The 13,369-nt window shown below is 40.3% G+C and overlaps 2 protein-coding genes across 6 annotated transcripts; one reads left to right on the top strand and one right to left on the bottom strand.

Annotated features, from left to right (window-relative positions):
• The first annotated feature begins 231 nt into the window (after positions 1 to 231).
• LOC4328488 (uncharacterized) lies at positions 232 to 7,815 on the top strand. Of its 5 annotated transcripts, none has more exons than XR_010739291.1 (17): positions 232 to 417; positions 817 to 896; positions 995 to 1,112; positions 1,195 to 1,373; positions 2,000 to 2,082; positions 2,176 to 2,360; positions 2,454 to 2,515; positions 2,700 to 2,808; positions 2,893 to 3,021; positions 3,164 to 3,283; positions 3,385 to 3,505; positions 4,050 to 4,206; positions 4,303 to 4,375; positions 4,462 to 4,589; positions 4,735 to 5,279; positions 5,567 to 7,323; positions 7,437 to 7,815. XR_010739291.1 is itself a non-coding variant. In XM_015770639.3 (15 exons), the coding sequence occupies exons 1-15, from the start codon at positions 351 to 353 to the stop codon at positions 4,855 to 4,857; spliced, it is 1,734 nt and encodes a 577-aa protein (XP_015626125.1). In that variant the 5' UTR covers positions 232 to 350; the 3' UTR covers positions 4,858 to 7,815. The 5 variants fall into 5 exon arrangements, 1 of the variants encoding a protein (XP_015626125.1); XR_010739292.1 differs by having other exon boundaries at positions 7,479 to 7,815; XR_010739289.1 differs by having other exon boundaries at positions 4,735 to 7,323.
• On the bottom strand, positions 5,052 to 8,330 carry LOC4328489 (CBL-interacting serine/threonine-protein kinase 21). The gene is made up of 14 exons (XM_015770641.3): positions 7,909 to 8,330; positions 7,618 to 7,680; positions 7,434 to 7,505; positions 7,222 to 7,329; positions 7,027 to 7,098; positions 6,890 to 6,943; positions 6,695 to 6,820; positions 6,519 to 6,608; positions 6,285 to 6,422; positions 6,079 to 6,186; positions 5,877 to 5,981; positions 5,721 to 5,783; positions 5,549 to 5,623; positions 5,052 to 5,440 (listed from the first exon to the last, which is right to left on the bottom strand). Exons 1-14 carry the CDS (start codon positions 8,068 to 8,070, stop codon positions 5,366 to 5,368), a joined length of 1,311 nt encoding a protein of 436 aa, XP_015626127.1. The 5' UTR covers positions 8,071 to 8,330; the 3' UTR covers positions 5,052 to 5,365.
• Positions 8,331 to 13,369: the final 5,039 nt, after the last annotated feature.

Raw genomic sequence — 13,369 nt, forward strand, 5'->3', positions numbered from 1 at the left:
AGTAGTTGTTTTATCGAATTACTCTTGTCAACCCAAAAATATCTAAATCTAAATATATACGTTAACTATGTCAGTAACTTATACCAGATTAATTGGGAAAAATTGAACACTTTGGCAAATCCAAAGTGAACTTTCGAACACCGAAGAATTGCGATTTCAAATGTTTTTCACACGATTTTCCTTTTCAATGGAGCAGTAGTAGTAACAGCTACCTGACCGGTGGGCCCGGGCATCCGGATCAGATCAAACCGAAACCAAAATCCCAAAAAAAAAAAAACACGAGGCGCAGGCGAAGCCCACGTGGACGAACACCCTCCTCCCCCCGACGACCGCCGGCCGCCGCCGTTATCATGCCCCCCGGCGGCGGGGGCGCCGTCTTCCTCGGAGTCGACGTCGGCACCGGCAGCGCTCGCGCAGGCCCGTCATCCTATCCCCCCCACTTTGAAGTTTGAACCCCCACCTCTTCTTCGCTTTGAGATAGTCGCATATGCGTTTCTGGATTTAGCTGTTCAGTGGTAGTGGAGATGCTTTTGTTTTTTTGGAGTGCGGAATTCGGAATCGGAGAAGAAATTGAATGTCCAGTGATGAGGAAAGTTGATTGTTTCGTCGTCTGAAAAATTAAAAAGAGAAAACGATAGGTTTCATGGGGAAAATGGTAGTATGAATTATGCGAGAATTTGCTGTGGTGGAAGGGGGATATTGCAGGGATACGTGTTCAGTGAATTTATTTCCTACAGTGGACGTGTTTAAAATTCAGTTGGTGTATGCACAAGAGGCATGAACTTACTAATATGTTCTTAATTTAAATTCATTCAGGTCTCTTTGATGAGAAGGGTAAGCTGCTGGGGTCGGCGAGCAGTCCTATACAGATATGGAAGGAGAAGGACTGCATCGAGGTTGAGGAGATTATGTTCTAATCCATCCGATGTATTGCATGATACTGAGTTGTACTGTATTGCTAATTCTGGACTGTTTTTGAACTTTTCATCACCAGCAATCATCAACAGACATATGGCATGCCGTGTGTGCTGCGGTAAAACACGCATGCTCTCTGGCAAATGTTGCGCCTGAGAATGTTGTCGGACTTGGCTTCGCCGCTACTTGTTCTCTTGGTTTGCTCTTATCTCCGTAGTAGATGCTTGCATGACTTGTCAAGGATTTCATTGGCTTGATCAAACGGGATGCTGCTTGCAGTTGCTGTTGATGCTGATGGTTCCCCTGTTTCTGTTTCTTGGACTGGTGATGCGAGGAGGAACATCATCGTGTGGATGGACCATAGGGCTGTAGACCAAGCTGAGCGAATCAATGCTCGCAATTCGCCGGTATTGCAATACTGTGGTGGGGGTGTTTCCCCAGAAATGCAAGCCCCAAAGGTAATCGGTGTCCTTTCATTGCTCATGCATATGATACTTCAATTGTTGTACTAGTTTTTAGCTTCCTGTTCCACCCATTAGTAAAAACTGCTGAACATGCTCCTGTCGACCATTGTATTCATTGCCTGGTTGCACTTAGTTGTCAGTTGTTGGGCTGCATATTAGAAAACTGAATGGTCCAATCAGGGAACAAGTGCTAGGACAAACACTGGTAGGGAAAAACCTAACATTAAAATGCTAAAGACCTCCATGCGTGGTGACAATTTAGCATATGCATAGTTTCTGTGTGGAACATATCAACTTTTTGAAGGTTTGATGGAAAGTGGTGTCATGCCCACTTCTCTTGCTGGCCTTAGTAAAGCTTTTCTCTTGACCACAATGCTCACTTGTTTATGTTACTGAAGTCCAATCATTTTTGCTTCTTCACCAAATTTGCTCTATGAGAATGGAGGTGGCGTTAATCACGTGATGGGCATGGATAGTGATTTAGATTCAGTCACTATTTTTTAGGATGGGATTAGTTATTAAAATTGCTATGAATACATATGCGTAGTTTGGCCTTTTCACAATTTTGTACTGAGAAATGGGGAGGCACTTATATTGATGTGCATTATCTGATTGTACAGCTCTTATGGGTAAAGGAAAATCTGCAAGAGTCGTGGTCAATGGTATGTAGGTGGATGGACCTCAGTGATTGGTTAGCATATAGGTGAGAGTTCTGGATATAATTTGTGTGGTTCTTTTTTTCTCATTACATATGTATTGACTTGTAGCATGTTCTGTTTTGGCAATCCTTTTTTAGAGCGACTGGCGATGACACACGCAGCTTATGCACAACTGTTTGCAAATGGACATATCTTGGGCATGCACACATGGAACAGTGGAAGGAATCAGATTCACGTGATATGGAAGCATGTGGATGGGATGAAGTCTTTTGGGAAGAAATAGGCTTGGGAGACCTTGTTGAAGGAAATCATGCAAAAATAGGTTGAGTGCTTACACTTTCTCCATTTGGTGCTAAATCGGCATACCATTTCATGATTTTCAGATACAGACTAATTTTCTACGCAAACCAAACAGGACGCAGTGTTGCATTTCCTGGCCATCCTCTGGGTTCTGGGTTGACAGCTACTGCTGCCAAGGCAAGCAACTAGTCTGCTCATTTTCTAAAAGTGATGTTATTAAAGTTGAATTATGTGAAATGCACTATTTTTTTTCTTATTATCTAGGTCACCAAGTTTGTTGCCTACTGTTCTTATGTTGGAAGAAATGTCTGAAGTTATTTCTCAGTATTTATTTTTTATGTTTGTTTCCTCCAATTCTCAGGAGTTAGGTTTGCGTCCTGGGATTCCTGTTGGAACTTCACTAATTGATGCTCATGCTGGTGGTGTTGGAGTCATGGAAAGTGTGCCAGATGCAGAATCTAAAGCTGACAGTCAGTGTTGGTTTATCTGTATTTTTCTAAAGAAATCAGTTCTAGAACTTTATATTCATGTGTTGTGAAACATTTCTATTTCAGCGTCTGATGAATCTGATGAACAAGCTATATGCCACCGCATGGTCTTGGTTTGTGGGACATCTACATGCCATATGGCTGTCTCAAAGAACAAACTGTTTATCCCTGGTGTCTGGGGGCCATTTTGGTCTGGTATAGTTTCCTTCTCGGATCACATATTTACTTCCACTCCATATAGTTCTTGCCAGGATCTCTGTTATTTTGTTTCCGTACTTGATTTTCTGCTATCGTTGGTGAGCATGGTCAATAATTGTTATCATGATTTCATATTCAGCAATGGTTCCTGAGTTTTGGCTCACGGAAGGTGGCCAAAGTGCAACTGGTGCTCTACTTGATTACATTGTTGAAAACCATGTTGCTGCTCCTCTTCTTGCTAATCATGCTGCTTCTCAAAGTAAGTATCATGCCTTTTCATGCTTACTGAAGCATGCAATTGTGTAATTTTAGTTGTTATGACCTGTAAAAGGCGCATAATTTTCTGTTCGAACTGTCCAGGAATATCCATATATGAGCTACTGAACAAGATACTATTTTCTATGGCACATGAGCAAAATATTTCTTTTATTTCTTCCCTGACTCAAGACATCCATGTCCTCCCAGATTTTCATGGAAATAGGTAAGAGTTCATCACACATCCAGTGAGTAAGACAGACTATCTAGGTCACTTTTTTGCAGATTTCCTGTGCAACACACAAGTAACTCAGACAAGGCCAATCACAGTTTCTCTTTTACTATTCTGAATCTCAACCGTCTGTAGTGAAAAATGAAACTTTGATTCTGGCATGTACAGCTATTATTTCTTTCAGGTGGTGAAAACTGTGGTTATACATGTTAACATTTATACGTGTAGTTACAAAAGTTGCTAGAAAGTGTTTCTCTTTTCTTTTCACCCTGAATATACGTACAAAGCAAATAATATGGCATCAGTACAGCTTTTGCTAAAAGTTAATGCTGCACCAGCATTGTGGCATGGATACTTTTTATGAGATGCACACTATTTGTTCATTCTCTCCCCTTAATTTTGACATGCGAAATGGAGATGGGATGAAAGTGATTGATAAAATTCACCATGCTCTCTCTCTCTCTCTCTCTCTGGCTTTACACACTGAAAGGCATTCTTTCAATGCAGTTTACTTGACTGCACTGTTTATAATGGTTAGGTCTCCTTTGGCTGATCCAAAATCCAAAGGAATCATATGTGGCTTCACACTTGATACAAGTGAGAAGCACTTGGCGCTTCTTTATCTAGCAACAATTCAAGGCATTGCTTATGGTACTCGTCATATTGTGGAGCATTGCAATGCTCATGGGCACAAGGTATTTATTTGCTATGAAGAGTTCCAAAATGAATTTGATCTGATGGCATATATTTAAAGGCCTAGAATATGATATCTTTTTCTTCATGTGTCATAGATCGATACTCTTCTTGCTTGTGGCGGACTTGCGAAGAATTCCTTGTATATCCAAGAGCACGCAGATATAACTGGCAAGTTTCCTTGTACAGTTGTACTACAGTTATCCATCTCAATTCCCTCATTTCTTGATCTATGAATTTGGACATATACTTGACAGGATGTCCAATAATACTTCCTAGAGAGAATGAGTCTGTGCTTTTAGGAGCTGCTGTCCTGGGTGCTGTTGCTGCAAAGAAGTTTCCAGGTGTTCGCGACGCAATGAAGGCACTGAATGCGGCCGGGAAGGTATTCCCAAGTCCCAACACATCTTGGTCTCAACCTTTGTACTAGTAACTGGGATCATCTTTTATTTATAGTATTCTTAAACAACCTGCATACATTCTGCTCTTTATTTGAATAATGCTTTCTTTGCTGGTTTTACCTTTTGTAGGTTGTATATCCATCTTCAGATCCTAGGGTAAAGAAATACCATGATGCAAAATATCAGATATTCAGATCCCTGTATGAGCAACAACTCTCCCATCGCTCAGCTATGGCACAGGCATTGCAGTAGGGGCTTATGACCAGTTGACCACTTCCAGTGACCACTGAGCTGCCCATTCATTTATCTTGTGAAAACACCGTATTATGTTGCCATGTTCTCTTGGGTCATTGACATCTCATATGCCGAATTCCATGTTACGTGATCAAACTGATGATACAATGTATAAACAGTAGAAGGCAATAAGATCCTTCAGAAATGTGATGTTGGTTAGAAAAGCACAATAATGAAAATTATAAGTTCAGGGGGGAAAAAATCCAATACATGGAAATGGCTTGCATGTTCCCTTTGCATGCAACATGTTTTGTTTATCATACAGTTGAAGGTACAAGTTACAACACGTCAGCACCAGCATTTACGGCAGAAGGGCGATGAATGACTTTAGTCCTGTTTATCATCACCTTTTTTTCAGGTCACCACTCACCAGTTGCCCGGTAGGCACTCTTGTTTGCTCCTGAACTCCATGAGTTTGTGATAATTGAAGATTCATTGATTCATCTACTCATAGAACATAACTTGATTAATCACACTCCATATCAGATGAGCTTGCAGACAGCTGTCCACCATTGAGCAAGCTTGATAGGCTTCTACAGAACTGCAAGTTGACATCATATGCATTGCATTTCCGTTCAGTAAATTGTGCATCGTACTATCTTGAGGTGGAGCCAAATTGATCTGAAACAAAAACATAACACTAACAAACCTCTTTGTATGATCTCAGATCCCCAGTTGATTTGGACACCTCGACGACGCAGTGAGCTGGTGTTACCTTGATCACCTGCAATTTCTCACTTTTCAGGTAAGCTTCAATCCCTGAGCAACAGAAAAAGGACACACTACACATGATGGAAGTGATTTCAGAAAGGATATCTCACCTCGGCCGACAGAGTAAGATCAAGATTGCTTCTTGGTAGTAATTTGCTGTCCTGAATCTCCACCTGTGACATAATGAGAATTGGACTAAAAATTTCACCTGGAATTTGATAATTTCATTGGAGAAACTGAAACCATATGTTGGTGAGATGAATTACCAGAGAGCTGTTCATTCTCTTCACTGCCATGCTCACATCCTTGGCTGCAACCTTGATCTTGTCGAAGGTTTCCTGTACTGGGTGTGGCGAGGCGAGCTTTGTTTTCTGCAAAACATCGGTCAATCAATCAAGGATCTTAGTTTACTGCCGTGTATTGGTGTAGGTAATTTGTGAAAGTAATCTATTCTAAAGCTTAGTGCACCTGCTCCTGGAAGAGACCTGACAAGTCAAGATCACTGCATCTCGCTATCAATTGGAAGGCATTAATGAATCGGTCAGTTTCTGCCGTCATCTCTTCAGTTTCCTTTACCTAGATACAAGGGCAATCTTAGCAACTACCAACAGGAAAGACTGGTTGAGAGGTAAGAACTACTAGAATGGAGTAAGTTCCAAACTGTATCAAATTACCTCTGTGTTGTGACTGCTATCACTGTCTGTGCTGGCCTCTTCAATAACATCACAATCATCATCATTCTCAATCCTTGCTGATGGATTGCAGTGATCTTGGAGCCACTTATCATCAAAAATATCGCTTATCTTTGCTCTCTAAAGAACATTTAAGGTATGGTGTTATCAGCAAAATAAAGGTCGGCAACCATCCAATGCTTACATAGTGCTACATAAGTATTTATCATAGCTTACTGTTATAGGAGATGGATCCAGTATCCTGATTATAATCTTCTTCTGAGGGACACTGAGCCATTGTGGAAAAACAAACTGAGCTCGAGATATCTTTCAAGAGAAATATTTTCAGTTAGGACATCTGAAATCAGTAACAGACAGTAGAGTAAAAGGCGGTATCGTATTCGGATGTTTACCCTTCTGTACAAGTTTGTTAAGCTGCAGTCTTGAAATGGTAGATAACCAGCAAGAAGTTCAAACAGGATCACACCACAAGACCAGACGTCTGCAGCTGCCCCATCATAACTCTTGTGCTGAATCACCTGTCAAACAATCTGAATCATAAGTTGGCAATGCAAATGACTAAAACTTCTGCAAGAAACTTGTCCTACCTCAGGAGCTACATAGCATGGTGAGCCACAAGATGTGGATAGAAACTGTCCTGGCTGGATCAAAGAAATTTAAACACAGATTTTCAGAGTTGAATATGAATCATTCGGTGATGCTGATAATGTTTGCTAGCTTTTACCTTTTTTAGCACGCTGAGGCCAAAATCAGATACCTTGAGATTGCCTTGATTATCTACCAACAAGTTCTCAGGCTGTTTACATCATCAGAAAGTGCTATAAATCAGCAAATTATAGCTTATGATGAAGGGATCGAGATGATTAAAACAGGGATAGCAATTAATGAAATGAGAGCAGCAATATCTTGATTTCTTGACCTTGAGATCTCTGTGGTAGACACCTCTCCTATGGCAGTAGTCTACAGCATCAATCAATTGGTAGAAATACTTCTTCGCTTCCTTCTCATCCAACCTCTTGAGGTAACTCTTAAACCCAGAAGAAAAGAAAGATCAGGAATTGCAAGAAAAATTAGCTGAGTTAATCAGACTAGAATTACATGCTGGTTAATTGATTATGCATGATGTCTTACTAGCTTGTCAGATAGCTGCCCTCCTGAGACATACTCCATTACCAGGCATATCTTCGTCTTCGTCGCGATCACCTGCACAGGAAGAAAAGGTATAATATAATCCTCCATTCCTCCTGAAACCCTGATGCTGATACGGCTGAAACCCTGATGCTGATACGGGTAATTAGTAACCAAGCTTAATCACCTCATATATCTTGACAATGTTGGGGTGGTTGAGGAGCTTCATGGCCGTGATCTCTCTTTTGACCTTCACCAAAATCCAGATCATGCAAACTAATTAACGATCGATCAAGAACAAACTTATGGTTGTATATTTTATGGTAGAAGCAAGGGATGTAAATCATCATTTCCATTACCTAAAAAAGAAGAACCTATCTATCTATTCGTGCCTGGATCGATCGATCAATGGACTAACCACGAAACAACAAATGATAAATTACACAGATGAATTGTTCATCATGATCATGATCATCACCTGGTACATGAGGTTGTTGCGGATCACCATCCTCTTGTCGATGACCTTGACGGCGACGGTGGCGCCGGTGTCGGCGTCGACGGCGAGCCTGACCTTGGCGAACGTGCCGGCGCCGATGGTCCGGCCAACCCTGTACCTCCCAATGCTCTCCACAAACCCCATCTCGCCGTCTCCCTCTCTCTCCCAACTTGTCAAATCACACAACACGAGCCCCAAGTCCTACTACCACCACCAGCAGCAGACGTTGCCGTGTGCCTGTCTGCTCATGAAATGGCCGTGATTTTGCAGCACTTTTTTTTTTGAGGTTTTGCGATGCGTGAGTTGCTGCATTGGTGAATGGTGAGAATGAGAGATGGGAGGGAAAGGAGAAGGACAAGGAGAAGGAGATGATGGGTGGTTGGGGTGGGTTTGGAGGCGGAAACGCCCGGGGCGCGCGTGATCCCGGGATGTAACTGCCGGTCGCATCGCACTCGCACTCGCATCGCATGCGGCGATCGACTCTCTGGCTGCTTGGTCTCGTCGTCTGCCCTCGCGTCGCCGGCGGCCGGCGACGCTGCGACGGAAATTTTAACGGGAGTCCCACTCCCACTTCCGGCTTTGCGTAGGTGGGCTGCAAACGAGATCGGGCTAATTTTGGGCCTCGTTTTGCGTACGAAAAGCGCCGAAACGAAGGCCGGCCTCTGTTGCGATGTTGGGAGGAGGAAGCGTCTGGAATGGCCAGCTAGCCGGCGAGAGTGGCTTGGCATCCACGGCACGCCGGGACGGACGCACGCTGCCGACCAATCCAACTGACGGGATGTTTTATTATATATTCTTTTTATTATTACACGACATATATATTTATATATATTTATGTATATCAGGATTTAAACTCTAGCATATGAAAGTCGCGCATTCATAACTACCTCCAATAAGAGAAAATATTCTGATCCCTCGAGAGGATGTTAAGTTCCCTCGTTGTTTACATGTCACTTAAATGGCTATGAAAATTTTTTTAAGAAGATGCATTAATATGTGATGTATCACTCCACAAATATGTAACCACAAATATGTAAGTTCAAATTTAACTTCTACATCTCGCAACGAAAAAAACAATGTAGAAGTTGATTTTGAACTTGCATATTTGTGGAATGATACATCACATGTTAATACATTTTCTTCTTTTTTTTAATTATTTTGATAACTATTTGAATAACATGTAAACAACGAGAGGATATCCCCTTGAGGTATAAAATCCACTCCCCCTTAAAAAAATTGTTATATTCATCGTCTCCTGCTCTAATTATAAAGATCGGTCCCTTTTCGGAAGCTAAATCAATACATTTGTGGATAATTTATTTTTTGCGATGACTACATGTATAGATATAAATGAATGGATTTAACTAATATAAAGTTAAAATAAAGCTGGTAGAAAAGTATTGAGATGAAAATTTTTTATAATTTTACACGAAATATACATTTCAGAGCTTAGAAGACATACAAACAAAAATAAAAATAAAAAAAAATCGAGCATCTAGCGTATGTTTCGTGCGCTTCCTTGCGCCGAAACCAATCGTAGCCGTAGACTGTCTCCATCTAACGGACGTGAAGTGAAGGCAATCAATTAAGTCGACCGGCCTGATCCAGATATCATCGAGAGAGTCCCGCCCATAACTTGTTCCACGCAGCTCAATGTGATACAACCCCATATCCAGCCGCGGTCGGCGATCCACTTGATGGCTCATTACTCCCAAAAGATAGCTCCTCATCGCTCCGTTGCAGTCCCATCTCCACCATCAAGTAGAAGCAGTGCATCCGACCCATTTTAAACGTAGCAATAAGTTCTCGTGTTTAATTTTAATTATCTATCTCATTTAATAATATTGTTAAAAAATTAAAAACATAACTTACGCATAAAGTATTATTCATTTTTATTATGTAATAACAATAAAAATAGTCGTCATATAAATTTTAAATAAAACGGATGATTAAAGTTAGACACGAAAATTCATGGCTGCGTTTAAAATGGGACGGAAGAAGTAGAACTTAAATAATAGTACTCCCTCCGGAATAAAAATACTCATAATTTTGAATAAGACTACAATCGAACTTTAAAAATTGATTACAAATATCATCTAAAATATTTGTTATATAAATACTAAGGCCATGTGCATATATTAACCTTAAAAAATACTTTAAAAAAATCATGTATTTGTTAATATTTTAATATATATTATAATAAAATAAACAGTAATTAAAAATTGCAGATCATGTTCCTATTCAGAACGATTAATATTATCAAATATTTTTATTAAATCCCTTATATTATGGGAGAGATGAAGTATATTTCGTAAAGAAGCACAGCTGCCCCTTGAACAGCGCAAATCACGTGACGCAGATACTCGTGCCCGTTCAACAGCTGGGGGAGGTACGCCCAGTTGGGTCCCGCAACCGGATGGGTCGGTCGGTCGCCTCGCGACGCCGATCGATCGATCGATGGACGAAATGACGGCATCCGGTTCGTCATCACCCCGGCCCCACGCGCCCCCGTCCACATCAACTCCGTCCCTCCCTCCCACCGAGCCGGGCCGCGGAGAGCGCGCGCCGCCGAATCGCGCGAACCACCGGACGCTGCCCGCAGGACTGACGTCGCTGCTGCACCTGCACTAAAATATTTAACGCTCTCGATTTTTTTAAAAAATATTTATCCGTTTGTTTTATTTAAAAACTTTTTTGAAAGTCTTATTAAAAAATTAAGTAATTATTAATTCTTTTTCTATCATTTGATTTATTGTTAAATATACTTTTGTGTATACATATAGTTTTATATATTTTATAAAAAATTTTGAATAAAACGAACGATCTAACATGTTTAAAAAGGTCAACGGCGTCTAACATTTTGGAAAGAAGGGAGTACTACAGTAGTATCAAAAAAATCCAAATAAAGATGGCTTGGTTTCTCCTCTCCTTTGGTCGTTTTCAACGGAGATTTTTCACTCACGGAACGACAGATTCTGAATAGATCGTATAGCTGGGTTGCAATTAACGTGCAGCAGGGACCGGATATATCCACTTGTGTTGGGCTCGTTCAACGGCTACGGACCGGCACGTCCTACATATGCACTCGACGTGTTCCTCCCACAAACCACACACACACGCACACAAAGCTCAACTTCCTTATTAGTATTAACAAGTTCTATGGTACAAACACAAATTAAGTGTACGTGCAACTCTCATTCAAAACCAAAAGCAAGCTGAGAAGACGAAAAATGAACGTTCCTGCCTAACTTTTAATTTCGAGAAATTTTACTACGGAAAAGTGATTTCATATATCCTCGAGAGAAATTCTCTCGTTTCATACAGATAGTCATAAAACTAAAAGCAAGCTGACACGATGAATATGAAGGTGCCTACCCAACTTGAATTTTCACAATTTTTACTACTACTTGCGTTAATCTTTTCCCGCATTCATTTTCCGCGTAGCACGAGTACTGAGAAAAGTCTTTGGCTATAGACGTTCGTCGACAGTGGCAGTCACGCACAGGTTAATTAACGCTGAAGATCAGCCGACGATTTATATATCGATCGAGGTGGTTAGCCGGTCATTACTGTCGTCTTAATTAACTTTCGACGGCCAGGTCAAACCGCCCCCTTTTAATTTCCTTCCTCCCGTAAAAGCTAATCTTTGTCTCTTCCAACCTCATTTTGCAAAAATCGATTTAAATGCTCCGACGTTGATTGATGCCTCCCCCGGTCGACTTGCCGCTCTCCTAATATCTCCACCCCGGATCTTCTCATCCACTAGTATTTTGTGACACATAATTTCTCACTAATCACTACTACTCCTTCCGTCTAGTTTTGATAGTCATATTTTCAAATCTGAAAAAATTTATTTTTGATAGACATATTTTAATCCAACAACCTATCATTTTAATGATTTTCTCGAATTTAATGCGTGACTCACTATTCTTACACACATGATTGGCTACATGGACATTGAGAAATGTAAATATTAATGAATCGCTTATTTACGAGGAATGACTAATAGCATGTTTAAATGGATGATAAGTAGAATTACTTATCCTTGGTCTGTGTGTCAAGATGAAATATGACTATCAAAAGTAGATGGAGGGAGTACTATTCACTAAGCAAGATAAACTCTTTTTTCAAACATTTTTTTTATTGTAGAACAGATCAGAACTTGATCTGTTTCGATGCAAGTAGTATTCCATCCGTATTTTAATGTAGATTAAATGTATGACGCCGTTGACTTTTTATCCCATTCGTTTTATTTATTTTTTGTGAAAATATAAAAATATTTATCTCATGCTTAAAGAACATTTGATGATGAATCAAGTCACAATAAAATAAATTATAATTACATAAATTTTTTGAATAAGACGAGTGGTCAAACGTTGAAAAAAATGTCAACAGCGTCATACATTAAACGGAGTTGCTAGAAATATGGCGCCATATGCTACAGTCGATTTTTTTCAGCCACTTACACAGTAGTTACACCTCATTTACACCCCACTTACATATGTAATTAGTATGTAATTTTCGAATTTACAAATGTAATTTTAGTACTTACATATGTAATTTTGAGACTTACATTATAAATATACTAAAATTACATATGTAATTTAGCGACTTACAATGTAAATACATGCCGACTATTTTTCGATGAAAAATATGGCGCCATAAATATAGCTACACCCTACATTAAAATAATATGGAGATAGTAGCTGCTTGCGTCCTCTACAGTGCAGACACATGCAAAGGCTATATTATCATAAGCGATGCTGCTTATAACCAGACCTGGATGCGATTATCCACACCTTTCGGCCTAATCATGTCTACTAATCAGATCAGGAGATTTTTAAATTAGTCCCAAATCCGTGGAGCAGTGGCGTCTTGGTTGGCGCCAGTGGGTGGGCCCCACCGTTCACATGGCCCAGAAGCGACAGGTGGGCCCCCACCACCCTCCCCCCACGAGGCCACGAGACGAAACCGTTTTATTTTTCTCCACAATTTTCGCTTGGCTCGCGGCCGTCCACGTGTCCCCCCAAACCCCGCCACGTCACCATCCTACCCCCACCTACCAATCCATCCTCTCCCTCCCAAACAAACCGCTTAAATAAACCCCGGGAAATTCACCCACCCAATAAACCATTCGATTCGGAAAACTTCCCTTCTTCTTTAGATGTCATTTAAATAGTTACATTTTTTTTTAAAAAAAAGTGTATTAACATTTAATATAACAGTCCACAAACATATGAGTTTAAATTCAACTTCTATATCTCGCAACAAAAAAACAAATTAAATCGCAGCTAGCTAACATATATTGAGCTAAAATTGTTTTTTTCGTTACGACTTACGAGATGTAAAAGTTACATTTTTATTTATATGTTAGTGGAGTAATATATTATATGTTAATATATTTTCTTAATTTTTGGTGCAAGGATATCGCCTTGAGGAATCA

Source organism: Oryza sativa, chromosome 2 (assembly GCF_034140825.1).
Source record: "Oryza sativa Japonica Group chromosome 2, ASM3414082v1".
Lineage (NCBI taxonomy): Eukaryota > Viridiplantae > Streptophyta > Magnoliopsida > Poales > Poaceae > Oryza > Oryza sativa.

Bases quoted from the DNA above. Each gene is read 5' to 3' on its own strand.
- LOC4328488 (XM_015770639.3), top strand. From the start codon at position 351: ATGCCCCCCGGCGGCGGGGGCGCCGTCTTCCTCGGAGTCGACGTCGGC. The intron at 2,516-2,699 runs GCAAGCAACTAG...TCCAATTCTCAG, and splicing joins TGACAGCTACTGCTGCCAAG to GAGTTAGGTTTGCGTCCTGG. The intron at 2,809-2,892 runs GTCAGTGTTGGT...TTTCTATTTCAG, and splicing joins TGCAGAATCTAAAGCTGACA to CGTCTGATGAATCTGATGAA.
- LOC4328489 (XM_015770641.3), bottom strand. From the start codon at position 8,070: ATGGGGTTTGTGGAGAGCATTGGGAGGTACAGGGTTGGCCGGACCATC. The intron at 7,506-7,617 runs GTGATTAAGCTT...CTTCCTGTGCAG, and splicing joins ACATTGTCAAGATATATGAG to GTGATCGCGACGAAGACGAA. The intron at 6,423-6,518 runs GTAAGCTATGAT...AATGTTCTTTAG, and splicing joins TGGATCCATCTCCTATAACA to AGAGCAAAGATAAGCGATAT.